This window comes from Sorex fumeus, unplaced genomic scaffold (assembly GCF_029834395.1).
Source record: "Sorex fumeus unplaced genomic scaffold, SorFum_2.1 ptg000101l, whole genome shotgun sequence".
Classification (NCBI taxonomy): Eukaryota; Metazoa; Chordata; class Mammalia; order Eulipotyphla; family Soricidae; genus Sorex; species Sorex fumeus.
The window spans coordinates 530,557-545,066 of NW_026606158.1; the positions used below are offsets into that span (position 1 = coordinate 530,557).

Here is a 14,510-nt window from a genome sequence, read left to right on the forward strand (position 1 = left end):
CAAATAGAATCCAACTACTCATCAAAAAGATCATACACCATGACCAAGTAGGATTCATCCCAGGGATGCAAGGATGGTTTAACATTCGAAAATCAATCAACATAATCCATCATATCAACAAAAGAAAAGATAAAGAGCATATGATCATATCAATAGATGCAGAGAAAGAATTTGACAAGATCCAGCACCCCTTTATGATGAAAACCCTAGCCAAAATGGGTATAGAGGGGACCTTCCTCAACATAATTAAAGCCATCTACCACAAGCCTACAGCAAGCATCATCCTCAATGGGCAAAAACTGAGAGCCTTCCCTCTAAGATCAGGGACGAGACAGGGATGCCCACTCTCTCCACTTCTGTTCAATATAGTACTGGAAGTACTTGCAATAGCGATTAGGCAAGAAAAAGATATTAAGGGCATTCAGGTAGGAAAGGAAGAAATCAAGCTCTCACTATTTGCAGATGATATGATACTCTACTTAGAGAACCCAATAACCTCCACCAAAAAACTCCTAGAAACAATAGACTCGTATAGTAAAGTTGCAGGCTATAAAATCAATACCCAAAAGTCCATGGCTTTCCTATACGCAAACAGTGAGAGAGAAGAAAGCAACATGAAAAAAACAATCCCGTTCACAATTGTGCCCCAGAAAATCAAGTACCTAGGAATCAGCTTAACTAAGGAAGTAAAGGACCTGTACAAAGAAAACTACAAAACGCTACTTCAGGAAATAAAAGAGGACATGAGGAAATGGAAAGATATCCCCTGCTCATGGGTCGGGAGACTTAACATTGTCAAAATGGCAATACTACCGAAAGCATTGTATAAATTCAATGCAATCCCTATAAGGATACCCATGACATTCTTCAAAGAAATGGAGCCAACACTCCTGAAATTTATATGGAACAATAAGCCCCCACGAATAGCTAAAGCAATTCTTGGGAAAAAGAAAATGGGAGGAATCAACCTCCCTAACTTCAAACTGTACTACAAAGCAGTAATAATTAAAACAGCATGGTACTGGAACAAAGGCAGAACTGCAGACCAATGGAACAGGGTTGAATACACTGACATCTCCCCTCAATCATATGATCATCTAATCTTTGATAAAGGTGCAAGTAATGTGAAGTGGAGTAAGGAAAGCCTCTTTAATAAATTATGTTGGCATCATTGGACGGCTACATGCAAAAAAATAGGCTCAGAACTCTGCCTAACACCATGTACAAAAGTAAGATCAAAATGGATTAAAGACCTCAACATCAGACCAGAAACCATAAGGTACATTGAAAATAAAGTTGACAAAACCCTCCATGATATTGAAGCTAATGGTATCTTCAAAGATGCCACGCCACTGGCCAAGCAAGTGAAAACAGAGATAGATAAATGGGACTATCTTAAATTAAGAAGCTTCTGCACATCCAAAGAAACAGTGACCAAAATACAAAGACAGTCTACAGAATGGGAAAGGATATTCGCCGAATACACATCTGACAAGGGGTTGATATCCAGGATATACAAAATACTGGTTAAACTCTACAAGAAGAAAACATCCAATCCCATCCAAAAATGGGGCAATGAAATGAACAGAAACTTTCTCAAAGAAGAAATCCGAATGGCAAAAAAGCACATGAGAAAATTCTCTACATCATTAATCATCAGAGAGATGCAGATCAAAACCACAATGAGATACCATCTCACACCTCAGAGACTGGCCCACGTTCAAAAGAACAAAAGCAACCAATGCTGGCGTGGATGTGGCGAGAAAGGGACACTCCTTCACTGTTGGTGGGAATGTCCACTGGTTCAGCCCTTCTGGACAACAGTATGGACGATTCTCAAAAAATTAGAAATTGAGATCCCATTTGACCCAGCAATACCACTCCTGGGAATATATCCCAGAGAGGCAAAAATGTATAGTCGAAGTGACATCTGCACTTGTTTGTTCATTGCAGCACGCTTTACAATAGCCAGAAACTGGAAGAAACCTGAATGCCCAAGAACAGATGACTGGTTAAAGAAACTTTGGTACATCTACACAATGGAGTACTATGTAGCTGTTAGAAAAGATGAAGTCATGAAATTTACATACAAGTGGTACAATATGGAAAGTATCATGCTAAGCGAAATGAGTCAGAAAGAGAGGGATAGACATAGAAAGATTGCATTCATCTGGGGGATATAAAGTAACAAAGTATGAGATTAATACCCAAGAATAGCTGAGATCAGCACCAGGAGGATTACTCCATAACTTAGATGCCAGCCGGGTATCCTAGAGGAAAGGGCAGTTCAGATAGAGAAGGGAGCACCAAATAAAGGATGTTTGGAGGATCCTCCCAGGAGGGGAGATGCATGTCGAAAGTAGACTATGGACTGAACATGTTTGCCACTCAATGCCTCTTTTGCAGACCACAACACCCAAACGGAGAGAAAGAACACAGGGGATTGCCCTGCCACAGAGGCAGGGGGGATGGGGGGATGGGGGTGGGAGGGATATTATCCATGGTGGTGAAAAACGGGCACTGGTGGAGGGATGGGTATCTGATCATTGTATAATTGAAACCCAAGCACAAAAAAAAATTGTAAATCTACAACTGTAAAAAAATAAATAAATAAAAATTAAAAAAAAAAAGTCTTCCTTGACTTTCCCTGCCTGTTCTGTGGCCCTGTTGGTGAGGCCTAACAATCCGAGAAGCCCCTATTTCAGCCCAGGAAATATTTTCTTCTTATCTGAGTCTTCATAACTGATATTTAAAAATAGCCTATGCTATAATAACACTAAACCAATATTAAAATACCTGAGGAGCACTAGTCTGTTCGTCACCCAAAGCATGATTAAACATAGAGAGAGTGTACTCGGTCAAAGCTAAAGCTTTTCCTCCATGAACCTGCACTGATTCTCAAATGTTTCATAATGTGATTTCAGTTCAGAATGACCCATCTAGCTCAGAAAAACCAAAATCAACAGTAGGCATTATTTTCCTATTGGTCAATCCATATAGAGAGCATTGAAGATAGGGAGCCACATAATGTAATCACAGTCAACTCCTGAGAAATTTGACAAAACTTAGGAGACTCCAGTCCCCTCTCGATGAAAAGGTTCTCTGATATGGAGTCTTCACTGAAAAATGTTCAGTAATTGTTGATTTTTAATGAATGAATGATGAAATAGGTACCATGATAAATGTAGACTGCAGAAATCTTCTTTGTTAATCCTATAAGATATGCACAAAAGCAAATTACCTCTCATTGTAAGGAACAAAGACAACTCTACCACAGGTTCATGGAGAATGTTCTATTCATAAGTAGATCATCAACATCTCACAAATTGGATACAGAGAGTAGTAACAAGAAATATCATTCCAGCCCCAGTGGTACCATTCAGAATTATACTGTAACATAACACAGTGATCATGGGGATTATCGGGTTGACCTCGGTGCCAGAACCTGAAAAAAAGAGAACAGGGTAAGTATGTTTCTCAAACTGTCTTTGAAAAGAGACATTGAAACTAAGGGCTAACATAGAACGTTATGGAGGTCAGGTCAGAGACACACAAATCATTGCTTTCCACTCCTCGCACATGGCCTATCCATCTGTTGTTGGCATTTCCCCTGAAAATGGGGCTGCCATGCCCCAGAGCTGCCCCATCCTCTTGTGTCAGACACCCTCCCTGTAGACCTGCCTCTCTCAGTTCATGCCTGTGCCCTGATTCCATGGGCTCCCTTTATTTTGTTTTAATTTTTATTAGTGAGATATCATGAGGTAAGTTGTAGACTTACAAATTGTTGTGTTTGGGTTTCAATTATACAATGATCAAATACCCAACCCTCCACCAGTGCCCATTTCCCATCACCACGGATCCCAGAATCCCTCTCACCACCCTCCATACCCCCTATCCCTCCCTGCCTTTGTGGTAGGGCATTCTCTTTTGTTCTCTCTCTCTTACTGGGTTTGCAAAAGAGGCAATGGGTGGCAATCATGTTTGGTCTATAGTCTACTTTCAGCCTGCTTCTTCCATCCTGGCGAGGATCCTCCATGGGCTCCTTTTAGTGATCAAAACTTTTATCCTGGTCATATAGATAGCATGGACTTTGTTTGTAATTAACCACTTTTGGAGAATGAGACTTCTTTAAAATATCTTTGATTCGATGCGTCTAAACTCTGCACGAGGCTGAATCATCAAGGGCATCCCAGAGAGGGATGTGTGAGCCTAGCTCCCACTCAAACACAGCCCAGCAGCACACTCCTCACAATCATCACCATGATCCTGACTGGACTCCACTTCTCAGTTGAGCCTCACCCAAAAAGGAATCCACAGGAAAAGCTCAGTATGCAGATTATGCGACTGAAATCACATCCAGGCTTTCACAGACTTTGGGATGGGCTACCTCCCCCCATCCCCCTATACTTCTGGAACCCCGAGAAGTCACACACACAGGCTCCAAAGCTGCCTTTCAATTAATAATTTAACTCCAGCTATATCACCCATCAAAAAATTTGGACTTCCTGAAGATTTTGTGGCTGTGCAATACCTCAAATTCTATTACACTGATAAACTAAGAGCAGCATACAAGATTGGATGGGATGTAATGTAGATGGTAACAATTGAAGAAAAAAATATGAAAAGGAGACTTAACCTGTATCAACATCTTAGTAATCTCTTATTCAAGAACTTAATGGCTCCATGGTGAGATACAACAATCTTCACTAGCTTTCCTCTAGGGAAATATTTATGATCATTCGTTCGCAAGCTATTGATAGCAAGCAATATAATATAAATTACTAAGGGCCTCCTATACTTCGAAGGGTGGTTGTAAAAGTAGGAGACAATGTTGGAGGGAAAGTGTAATGGTGGTGGGATTGGTGTTGGAATATTGAGAACCTTTATAAAATCATCATGAACAACTTTGTATGCCAGAGAGTTTATAGAAATCTTAAGGGAAAAACAACTTCTAAAAATAACTAAAATTTCATTTCTTATAATAAATATCTTGAATTCTAATACTAATATCTAAGATTATTATATTTTACTCTGATCATAATTTAAAAAAATCGAACTAGAGTCTATCTGTATATATTTCACATAGTTCTCATGAGTCTCTAAGATATTAACTAACTTAATTGTACTTAAGTATCTAAGAGTTAATGTTTTTTGGGTTTTTTTTGTTTTGTTTTGCTTTTTGCATCACACCCAGATTTGCTCAGGGGTTACTCCTGGCTTTTCACTCTGGAATGAGTGTGTGAGTGAATGAGGAATGAGTGAATGAGGAATGAGTTTTTGGGGGACCATATGGGTTGCTAGGAATAGATCCAGCTTGTGGGGGGAAGTGTCTTCAAGGAAAAGACCCTACAGGCTCTAGAGTCAGTCTGGCCTAACTGGTTTTTTTTTACTAAATAAATATAAGTTACTTTAGGACTATCAGAATTTAGCTTATTGCTTTAGGGCAGAGATTGCATTTTAAGAATGGCTATAATTTTTCTTCCCAAATTTTATTATCTTGAATATGTAAATTTTACAAGCACATGCTTTCTTATCAAATAAACCTGGGTTGGAAGATCATCATTTCCAATACAGAAACCTGTCCTGAGTTATCTAAGCTCTCTAAATTCAGCGTCCTCATTTCTACAAAGAGAAAGAGATAAGAACGCTCTGTGGACTTCTTGAGGTGATTAGAGCAGAATGCACATTAAACATGCAAACTAATGTCCAGAAATTATGTTTGAGCCCTATTGTTCTAAAAGCTACAAGTTGGAGGGTCCTAAAGTCCCTACAGTCTGCAGGACTCAGGATCCCCTTACCCAATTCAACACTCACGTGACACTTGAATTGTATGGTGTCTCATTAACCCATTCCCAGTGACCATTCTTCAGATCTGACAGCCCCAAATAATAATATTGTTCCTTTTCCAAATTCTTGATAATAAAGTCCTAGGAAAGAATAGAAGTGAGTGAGAATTTATGTAGCATTGCCCTAGATTTGAATTCTTTAAAACCTTAGGAGAAAGAACAGCAATATGTAAGGGTCTATGAAAAGGCAGCCAAGTTCCAGTTCACAGATCTAGGTTTTCTGTGACTGAACAATACAGGATCAAAGGCATCTCTCTTGAGGATGGTGCTTGTCTTAGGTGTTCAGGCCTCTCTTCAAAGCCGCATAGATAGGACACCTTATAAACTTGCACACTGATGTCCCCAGATCACAAGAACAGTCACAATCACAAATCACAAATCATCCTGTTAATTGTCGATTGCCTCAAGCAGGCCCCGGTAACGGCTCCTTCATCCTAGCCCTGAGATTATATTCAAGGCTCTTAAGGAGAATGAGACCCATCACTGTTACTGGTATTTGGCATATTGGGTATGCCACGGGGAATTTGCCAGACTCTGCCGTGTGGGAAGGCTACATCCGGTAGCCTGCAAGTTTGTCCAAAGTAGGAATAAGATAATAAGATGTCATAATAGGATGTTGCGCGGCCGCGAACAGTAGAACAGTATGATCAGGAAAAGAACCTCTTCTGTACTGAAAACTGATAGGAATTCAGAACAGAGTCAATTAGAGAACTGCATTGCCCAACCAACGGGCAAAGATTTCTGTCCATGCTGACATGGACAATCACCCTCACCCCCACTTCATCCGTAGAAAGTGGAAGTCTTCAAAGCTCTGGAGAAGAAATTTTTCATATGAATTCCTTTGATAACTTAAGATATTTCACTTCATTGCTTTTTATTTCTTTCCTATTTCACTTCATGGCTTTTCTCAATTGATCATTTCTTCCTTGTTTTCTCTTTCTGCTTATTGTTCTGATAGTTGTTGTCAAATTCTTACAGCTTGGGGACCATATGAACCAGGCCACCCTAGTCCACCAGTAATTCTTAATTGACTACAAAATGCTGGAGGTCAAGCTTAAGGCTGACACAACAAAAGCTGATCGACCGCTAGTAGATGAACCTCTCTGCTATGAGAGGTTAATAACCTCAGCACAGGGCCACAAAGAGCCCCTATTTAAACAGCAATCATTTATAAAATGTTCGTAGGTTCATATAATTAACTGATAATTCATGTTCAAATATACCCATCTTTCCATTCAAGCCTCCTCATCTTACTCTATATACCCCACTGTAATTATGGGGAGGATTAAAATGGAATCAAAGAAGATGTAAAATGCCAAGACTTAGATGTCCGCTCCCGTCTATTTTATTCAAAGCTTTATGACTCGGCAGCAACACCCCTGACCGTGAGAACTTCCTCCCAAGCAGGAGAGGGGTACAGAGCTGGCAGGACCGTGACTCCACCGTTGACCGGAAAGTACCTGCTCCTCCTTGCTGTCGACCACCAGCAGATGCGCCTGCATCCCTTCACAGTGCTTCTTGCTGTCAGTCCAATTTCTTCTATCAGAAGAAATAAAGTAGCAATTTGAACCAAATGGCTTCCAATTCTTCGGGCAGCAGCTCCAGGATTTCCCTGTGTTGATAATTTAGTCATATTAGTACAATATAGGACAAGTGATGATTTCATTGTTTTGGGATCACAGCTAGCCATGTTCAGGGGCTACTCCTGTTTCTCTGCTCAGGATTGCACCTTAGTGGTCCTTAGGGGTTCATACTTATTGTCAGAAATGAATCTTTGCCTGACCGCATACAAGACCAGTGCCATAACCACTGTACTCTGACCCAACGCAAGTATTTTAAAGTCAGTGTATTATTAAATGTAGAGCAAAGAGATCTTGTGGAATTATTGTGCCCATGTTCACCCAATAGTAATCAGGATCCTTACCATTATGCATTGTGTAGGTCAAGCCCACCTCCATCAGGCAGTAACAGGAATTTCCCCATTTCCTTGCCTGTGTGCAGTCAGTAAAGGTAGCTAGAACCAAAATATTTCTAAAAGACCCAGGCTTGGCAGCTAGGGAGATAGTACAGCAGGCAGGGTGCTTGCCTGTACATGGTAGACACAAATTCTATTCTCAGTATCAAAAATGGCCTTCGGAGCCCCACCAGGAGTGATCCTAGAGTGAGTGCCAGAATAACCCTGAGAACCACAGTGTGTGCAAAGGGGAAAAAAACATAATAAATAAACAAATACATAAAAATATCAGACTCTCAGAAGAAAACGCAAAAATGTCCCATTTTCAGTGGAAAATTACTCTTTAGCCAATAACCATTAAATTCTCAAAATTTCTATGGTTGTATTGTGTTCCCTTAAAACACAGATGCTAAAACTGTGATCCTTGATGTGACTATGTTTGGAGGCAGTGCTTTTAGAAGATAAGTTTGACTAAATAGAGTGAAAACAATGGGACTTTTTAACCCAATAAAACTTTGATATTTCAAAAAGAGAAACATACATCAGAAATGTTTCTCCCTCTCTTTTCTCCCTCTTTTTTTCCCTCACCCACTCCTCCTCCTCTCTGTTTCTCCCTTCTTCCATCTCTTATCCTCTCTTGCCTCCTTTCCCTCTCTCCCTTTGTCTCTTTTTTTCCCTCTCTCCCTCTCTCCTTCTCCCCTCTCCCCACCTATGGAAAGATGAGAAGTCACTTGAGGACAAAGCAAAAGAACAGCTATCCAGAGAGCCCCTCCTCAACAGAAACCAATCCTGCTGGCACCTCTTCTCAGCCTTCCAGCCTCCATGTCTGGAAGAAATAAATATCTATTGTTTAAGGTGTCAGTCTTTGGTGTCATTGCAACCCACAATGACATTGTGTTGTCAATTGGGTACCTTCCAAAGAAGAGGAAATGAAACAGAACAGAATATCATAGCCTTCAACTCTATCCAAAAAAGTATGTGCTGTAATCTCTAAGAAAACATTTGAATGCATGAAATGTTTATGTTTTCTTAAATCACAACTGAATTTGATCTTTCTTGAGTAAGTCGGTTTAAACAGATATGTGGGAAGAATAAGAGTGAAAATAAAGTACAGAGAGAAGTGAGATTAAAGAAATTCAATGGAGTTATAGTACAAGGTTAGGCCCTTGCCTTCCATGTGGCTGACTTCGTTTTATAGATGACACCCTATAATACACTCAGAGCACCGCCAAGGAATGATCCCTATATGTAGCACCAGGGATAAGACCTGAGAACCTCCAGGTGTGACAAAACAGAAAAGAAATCCAAAAGCGATGCAATCATTTTTTCAACGATTAATTAAAAATATGCTCACAAAATAATTAAGGCATGATATAGATGCATACTTAAAATTACTATGAAACAGCTCTTAAGTATTCTTTATCAATGAATCTTACTGGAACTATTGATATGTTTGGGAAATATACTCTGGTGAAGGTCTGAGTGTAGTAACATTGTATGATGAAACCCAGTCATGGACAACTTTGTAACTGTTTATTTCACAGTGATTTAATTTTAAAAATTTAATGAAAAACATAGTATTACAGTGAAAACAGGACAGTGGAAACAAGGGCCAGAAGGAATTGTCTACGGTCGGAAGCTTGCCACAAGGGGGATAGGATTTAGCATAGTGTAGTCCATAACTCAGTGATATGCAAATTTAATTAATTTAGTTAAGTGTTTTTACCTAGTTTGGTCAGAAACTTATGTAAATGCAAGTATATCAGTACCATTATCATTGTATCACTGTCATCTCATTGTTTATTGATTTTCTCATGGCAGGGAGCAGTAACATCTCCATTCATCCCTGTTGCATGCTAGTGTAGCCCATTGGAGTTCTAGGACTCTTTCAGGGTCAGGGGAATGAGGACCATCATTGTTACTGTTTTTGGCATATCGAGTATGCCACAAGTAGCTTGCCAGGGTCTGCTGTGTGGGCGGAATACTTGCCAGGATCTCTGAGAGAGATGAAGGCCTCTAATCGCCTTTACAGGTGTTCCCAGTCAAAAAAAAAAAAAATATATATATATATATATAGCACTGTAGCACTGTCTTCCTGTTGTTTATTGATTTGCTCGAGCGGGCCCAGTAATGTCTCCATTGTGAGACTTGTTACTGTGTTTGGCATATCGAATATGTCATGGTGAGTTTCCCAGTCCCTGCATGCAGGTGAGTCACTCTTGGTAACTTGGCAGGCTCTCTGATAGGGGCGAAGGAATAGAGCCCAGGTTGGTTGTGTTGAAGGAATATGCCGTACCCTCAATGCTATCACTAATTACTAATAATTATTAGTAATAATTATATGTACATTAGCTCTACGAATATAGTCATTAGTTCTACTACTAGTATAGGTAGCAATTCAATTCTACGCATATTAGTTCTTACCTTTCAGGGTCAACTTTTCTTTCTTACATTCCAACAATGTGCTAGTCAGGTCTTGTGTAAACTTTTCTTCTTGAACAAATTTAGGATATTTTTGGAAAAAAAACTAGAAAGAGAATAACATCAATCATTTTCCTGGTACTGCTAAGGCTTTTCTTTTTACTGTTACTTTCTTGAATGAAATCCGTAATACATAATTACTCTAATAGAAGGATGCTAACTATTGAAAAAGTACCTCATTACCCAGCATTCAGCACATTCTAATCCTACAGATGATGAAACCACAGATTTGTTTTCTGATGGGATGAAAGATGCTATGAAAATTCTTGTGTAATGGATCTAAAAGGTAATTATCCATCTTCACCTTCAACGAAAACATAAGTATACAAATGATATGTATACAAATGCTAACCTTGGAGAAGGAAGAAGTGAGAAATAGTTAAACATTTCTATCTGAGGATGTAAAGTCATATCTTTGGGGAATGAAACTATCAATTCTGAGATCTGGATTACCTGTATAAGGGAGAAATTTTTTAAAAATCTAAAAAGGAGGGAAGAGCATTTGTTTCTTCAACCTTGCCTCTTTTGTTTATCCAACTGTCACTGTTTTGTTTTGTTTTTTCGAGATTAGTTGCTTTTTACATTTTTGCCATCTAATGTGGTGTGCTACTCCTGGTACAGCAATGGTAGCATACGAGATGCTGTGCAGCCACCCGCGGCCACACACTCCAGGAATTCTAAACTTTTGAAGAGGGTTATACAACTAGAGTTAAATTTTTAACTGGGTGGTGACTTTGGGTGCTGGAGGCACCTCTGCAGCTTGCTGATGTTCTCTTCCAAATTTTAACTGTTAATACCTGGATCATGACCATTAGTGAGCTTCTTATGGCACCAGAGGCAGTACGTGGGAATGACTGCCAGGTTCCCGAAAGAACAGGGAGATGGGGGGGAGGTCACCCATTCCCGACTCTGAGAAAGCCTGGAGATTTTGGACCTCTGCAATTCTTGAAATTAGTTCTTTTCACTTCATCATCCAGACACCACTGTTTCCTGGTTTTGCACCTCCTTTCTTTCTGATGCTTCTAAATCTCATTAATCTACTCACATCTTCGAAAATTCTAATATTCCTCATAATTCTTGCTGATGCTTCTTTAATTACTTTATTCTTTTTTATCTGTGCTTCTTTCAATTGAATATTTATTTTCCTCCCTCTCATTGAAATGCCTCTCCCTGAGTGCTAGCATGAATACCCACAGTTTCATCTGCAACATGTAATAATTCCAAAATCCAGACTTCTTTTTCAAAATCTGGCCAATATATCTCCCACTAGTTATGTCCACTTGATGTACAAGAATCAACAAGAATTAGTGTGCCCCAATCTTAACTTTGCATCTTATTCATAAACCTACTACCTGTGAATATTTCCATTATTGAGTTATCACGTGAAAATACCTGAGCTATGCTTGAGTTCTTATAGTACCTCATCTTTAGATCTCAATGATCTTTAGATCTACCTCCTTGGTTCTACCTTCTTGTTATTATTCAAAGCTTCCTCCTTTTCTCTTTATTGCCACAAAGCTTGGATCAAGTTATCACTATTTTCCAAATGGATAATGAACTAGCATTTTATTATCTATTGACAACTTTGTCTGGTATATTCATTTAACAAAACTTACCAAAGCATATTTCAATTAAAGTACATGTATTGCAATTAACTGAATTTCAAAAGTGTGTTTCGGTTGTAGGTTTCAAATAACTATGGACAAATGTATTTTTATGTCGAATTTGATGACAATATCTCCTCCATGTTTTACATTCTACAGTGACTCTTAATAGCTGTTATTATGAGAAAGTTCATGGTTTTCCATCTTTCCTGTAGTCACACTGATTTTCAATATAACTTCTCAACAGGTGGAATATAGTCTACATCTTATAACTTGAGACAACTCTATGACTTTGTTTAGTTTGGTCTGAGGGAAAATGATTTTAATGATAAAATGTTTCTATGGCATGTGTAGGGACCTGGGTTCAATATTTTGTATGTACCCCACGGATGGGAAGGTGGGAAAGGACAAGAAAGCTATGATGGTTTTAAGACTTCCTTAGCCATCAGAATGTATAGAAGCAATTCTGATGAATTCTATGCTGTGGATAGAAGAGATTTCTCAGACATACACTCTCATTCTTGGAAACATAAAAGTTACTTTACAAATAAACTCAGGCTTGATCACTTGATCACTTGATATCCCGTTACTCATTGATTTGCTCGAGCGGGCGCCAGTAACGACTCCATTCATCCCTGCTGAGTGCTACCGTAGCCCAGTGGCATCTGCTCGTTCTAGGAACATGAAGAGCCTCAAACCGATCATTTAGAGTCTTGATGAAGAAGTCTGACCATCTCGTAGGTGCCGGCCACGCGATCTTTTGATGTTCCATGGAATCCAGTTGGTAATGGCTTTAGTCCAGTGGTCATCTCTAAATCTCATTATGTGTCCAGCCCATCTGATTTTCGATGACTTGGCAAATGAGACAGCATCCCTGATTCTTGAGTGTTGAGGGAGTTTGGAATTCCAGATTCTAACTCTCATTTGAGTGAAGCATGATACTCCTAGCATAGATCTTTCGATATCTCTTTGAGAGACCCGAACAGTGTTCTCATCCTGTTTTTGTAGGCTCAGCTCTCTGAGGCGTATGTTAATGCAGGAAGAACAGTGGAATCGAAGAGATGTGCTCAGAGCTGGAGGTTCTTCGTCCTCTTAGTTATTTCTTCGAGGCTCTTGAAGGCATTCCAAGCCACTCTCTTCCTCTTGTATAACTCAGGTGCCAGGTCATTCGTCATGTTGAGTTCTCGAGCTAGGTATACATAAATGTTGCATTCAGAGATGGTCGTTCCGTTGAGAGTGAATGGAATGTCAGGAACAAGACTATTTCTCATGAACATTGTCTTTGTGGGATTCAGTTTTAATCCGACCTTTCCATACTCATGGTCGAAGTCGGTCAGCACTTGTGCCGCTTGGTTGATGTTTGGTATTATTAGGACTATGTCATCAGCAAAGTGGAGATGGTGTAGTTGCCAACCATCTATCTTCACTCCCTTTCCTTCCCATTCCAGTCGCCGCATGATGTTCTTGAGGGTGGCACTGAAGAGTTTTGGTGAAATAGTATCACCCTGCCGAACCCCTCTCTTGACATGGATGATCATGCTTTGTAGAATGGTGAGATCCTGGCAGTGAATCCATAATACAGCTCACAGAGGATCCTGATGTATTGAGTTTGAACGCCCTGATTGGCTAGGGCTTCAATAACTCAGGCTAGTCTGGGGAATTCTGAAATAAATGTGCCTAAATTGCCCATATTTGCCAACTTACGTCCTTTTCTTCAAACACTAAGTTATCTGCAACTGGTACCTGACTGTTTGTGTGTAAATAATTTAAGTCAGACAAAAAGAACCTCCTAGTTGATTGTTTCACCAATTGCCAACTCACTGAATCAAGTGCTTGTTAAGTTAACCAGTAATTGAAAATGTTCTATTCATCAGCAAGAGGTAAGTGATTTGAAAAAAAACCTTCAGGGAGAAAAAACAGATTGAGCCTGGGAAAATAGTTAAAAGGGTTGACCGTGTGCTTTGCTAGTAGGTAATCATCTCTATCCTCAGCACCTCACGGAGCTATCCCAAACTCTGAGTCAGTAGACATTAGCATTTTGGAGTAAAACCCCAAAACAATCAAACAAAATTCTAGGCTATTAGTATTGTACATAACATTCTACATGCTCTGAGGGTATTATGCCTTGCATCTACAACTTTATTTCTCACAGTTCCTTAACATCATATGTTCTAGTAATTTATAATTATGCTATCCAGATTTTCCTATGCTCTCTTACCTCTCTGTTATTCTTAATTCACACAGCTCTAGAAAACGCTTCCTTCAGGAAACATATAAGTCTTCTGTGCATCTCACCCACATACTTATATAGTGTTGAAACCACTGGTTGATTCCACAATTTTTCCACTATCTCTGAACTTCTCTGACTATGGGAAAATTCCCTATGGCTCTTTTCACATTGTCCTAATGCTGGAAATAATAAGATCAGTAGTTATCACTGCATATTGAATGACCAGATAGTGAATGAAATATGCATCCAAATATGCACTGGTTTTCACACCTTTTAAAAATCTTAAAATCGCTTAAATCCAGGGACTGAAGTGGTAGTACCATAGATAGATGGTCCCTTGAGTCGCATCAGAGTGATCCCTGAGCACAGCGTGAGGAGTAAGCCCTAAAATCTTT

The 14,510-nt window shown here is 39.5% G+C and overlaps 1 protein-coding gene across 1 annotated transcript in view; it reads right to left on the minus strand.

Annotated features, from left to right (window-relative positions):
• Nucleotides 1–14,510, minus strand: part of LOC130042525 (C-type lectin domain family 4 member A-like) — a 67,860-nt gene that overhangs the window by 3,523 nt on the left and 49,827 nt on the right. Inside the window, exons 4-6 of the mRNA XM_056134707.1 lie at nucleotides 7,307–7,458; nucleotides 5,815–5,927; nucleotides 3,324–3,445 (exon numbers count right to left, since the gene is read on the minus strand). Of these exons, the coding sequence (XP_055990682.1) occupies nucleotides 3,324–3,445; nucleotides 5,815–5,927; nucleotides 7,307–7,458 (387 nt within the window). The remainder of the gene's footprint in view (nucleotides 1–3,323; nucleotides 3,446–5,814; nucleotides 5,928–7,306; nucleotides 7,459–14,510) is intronic.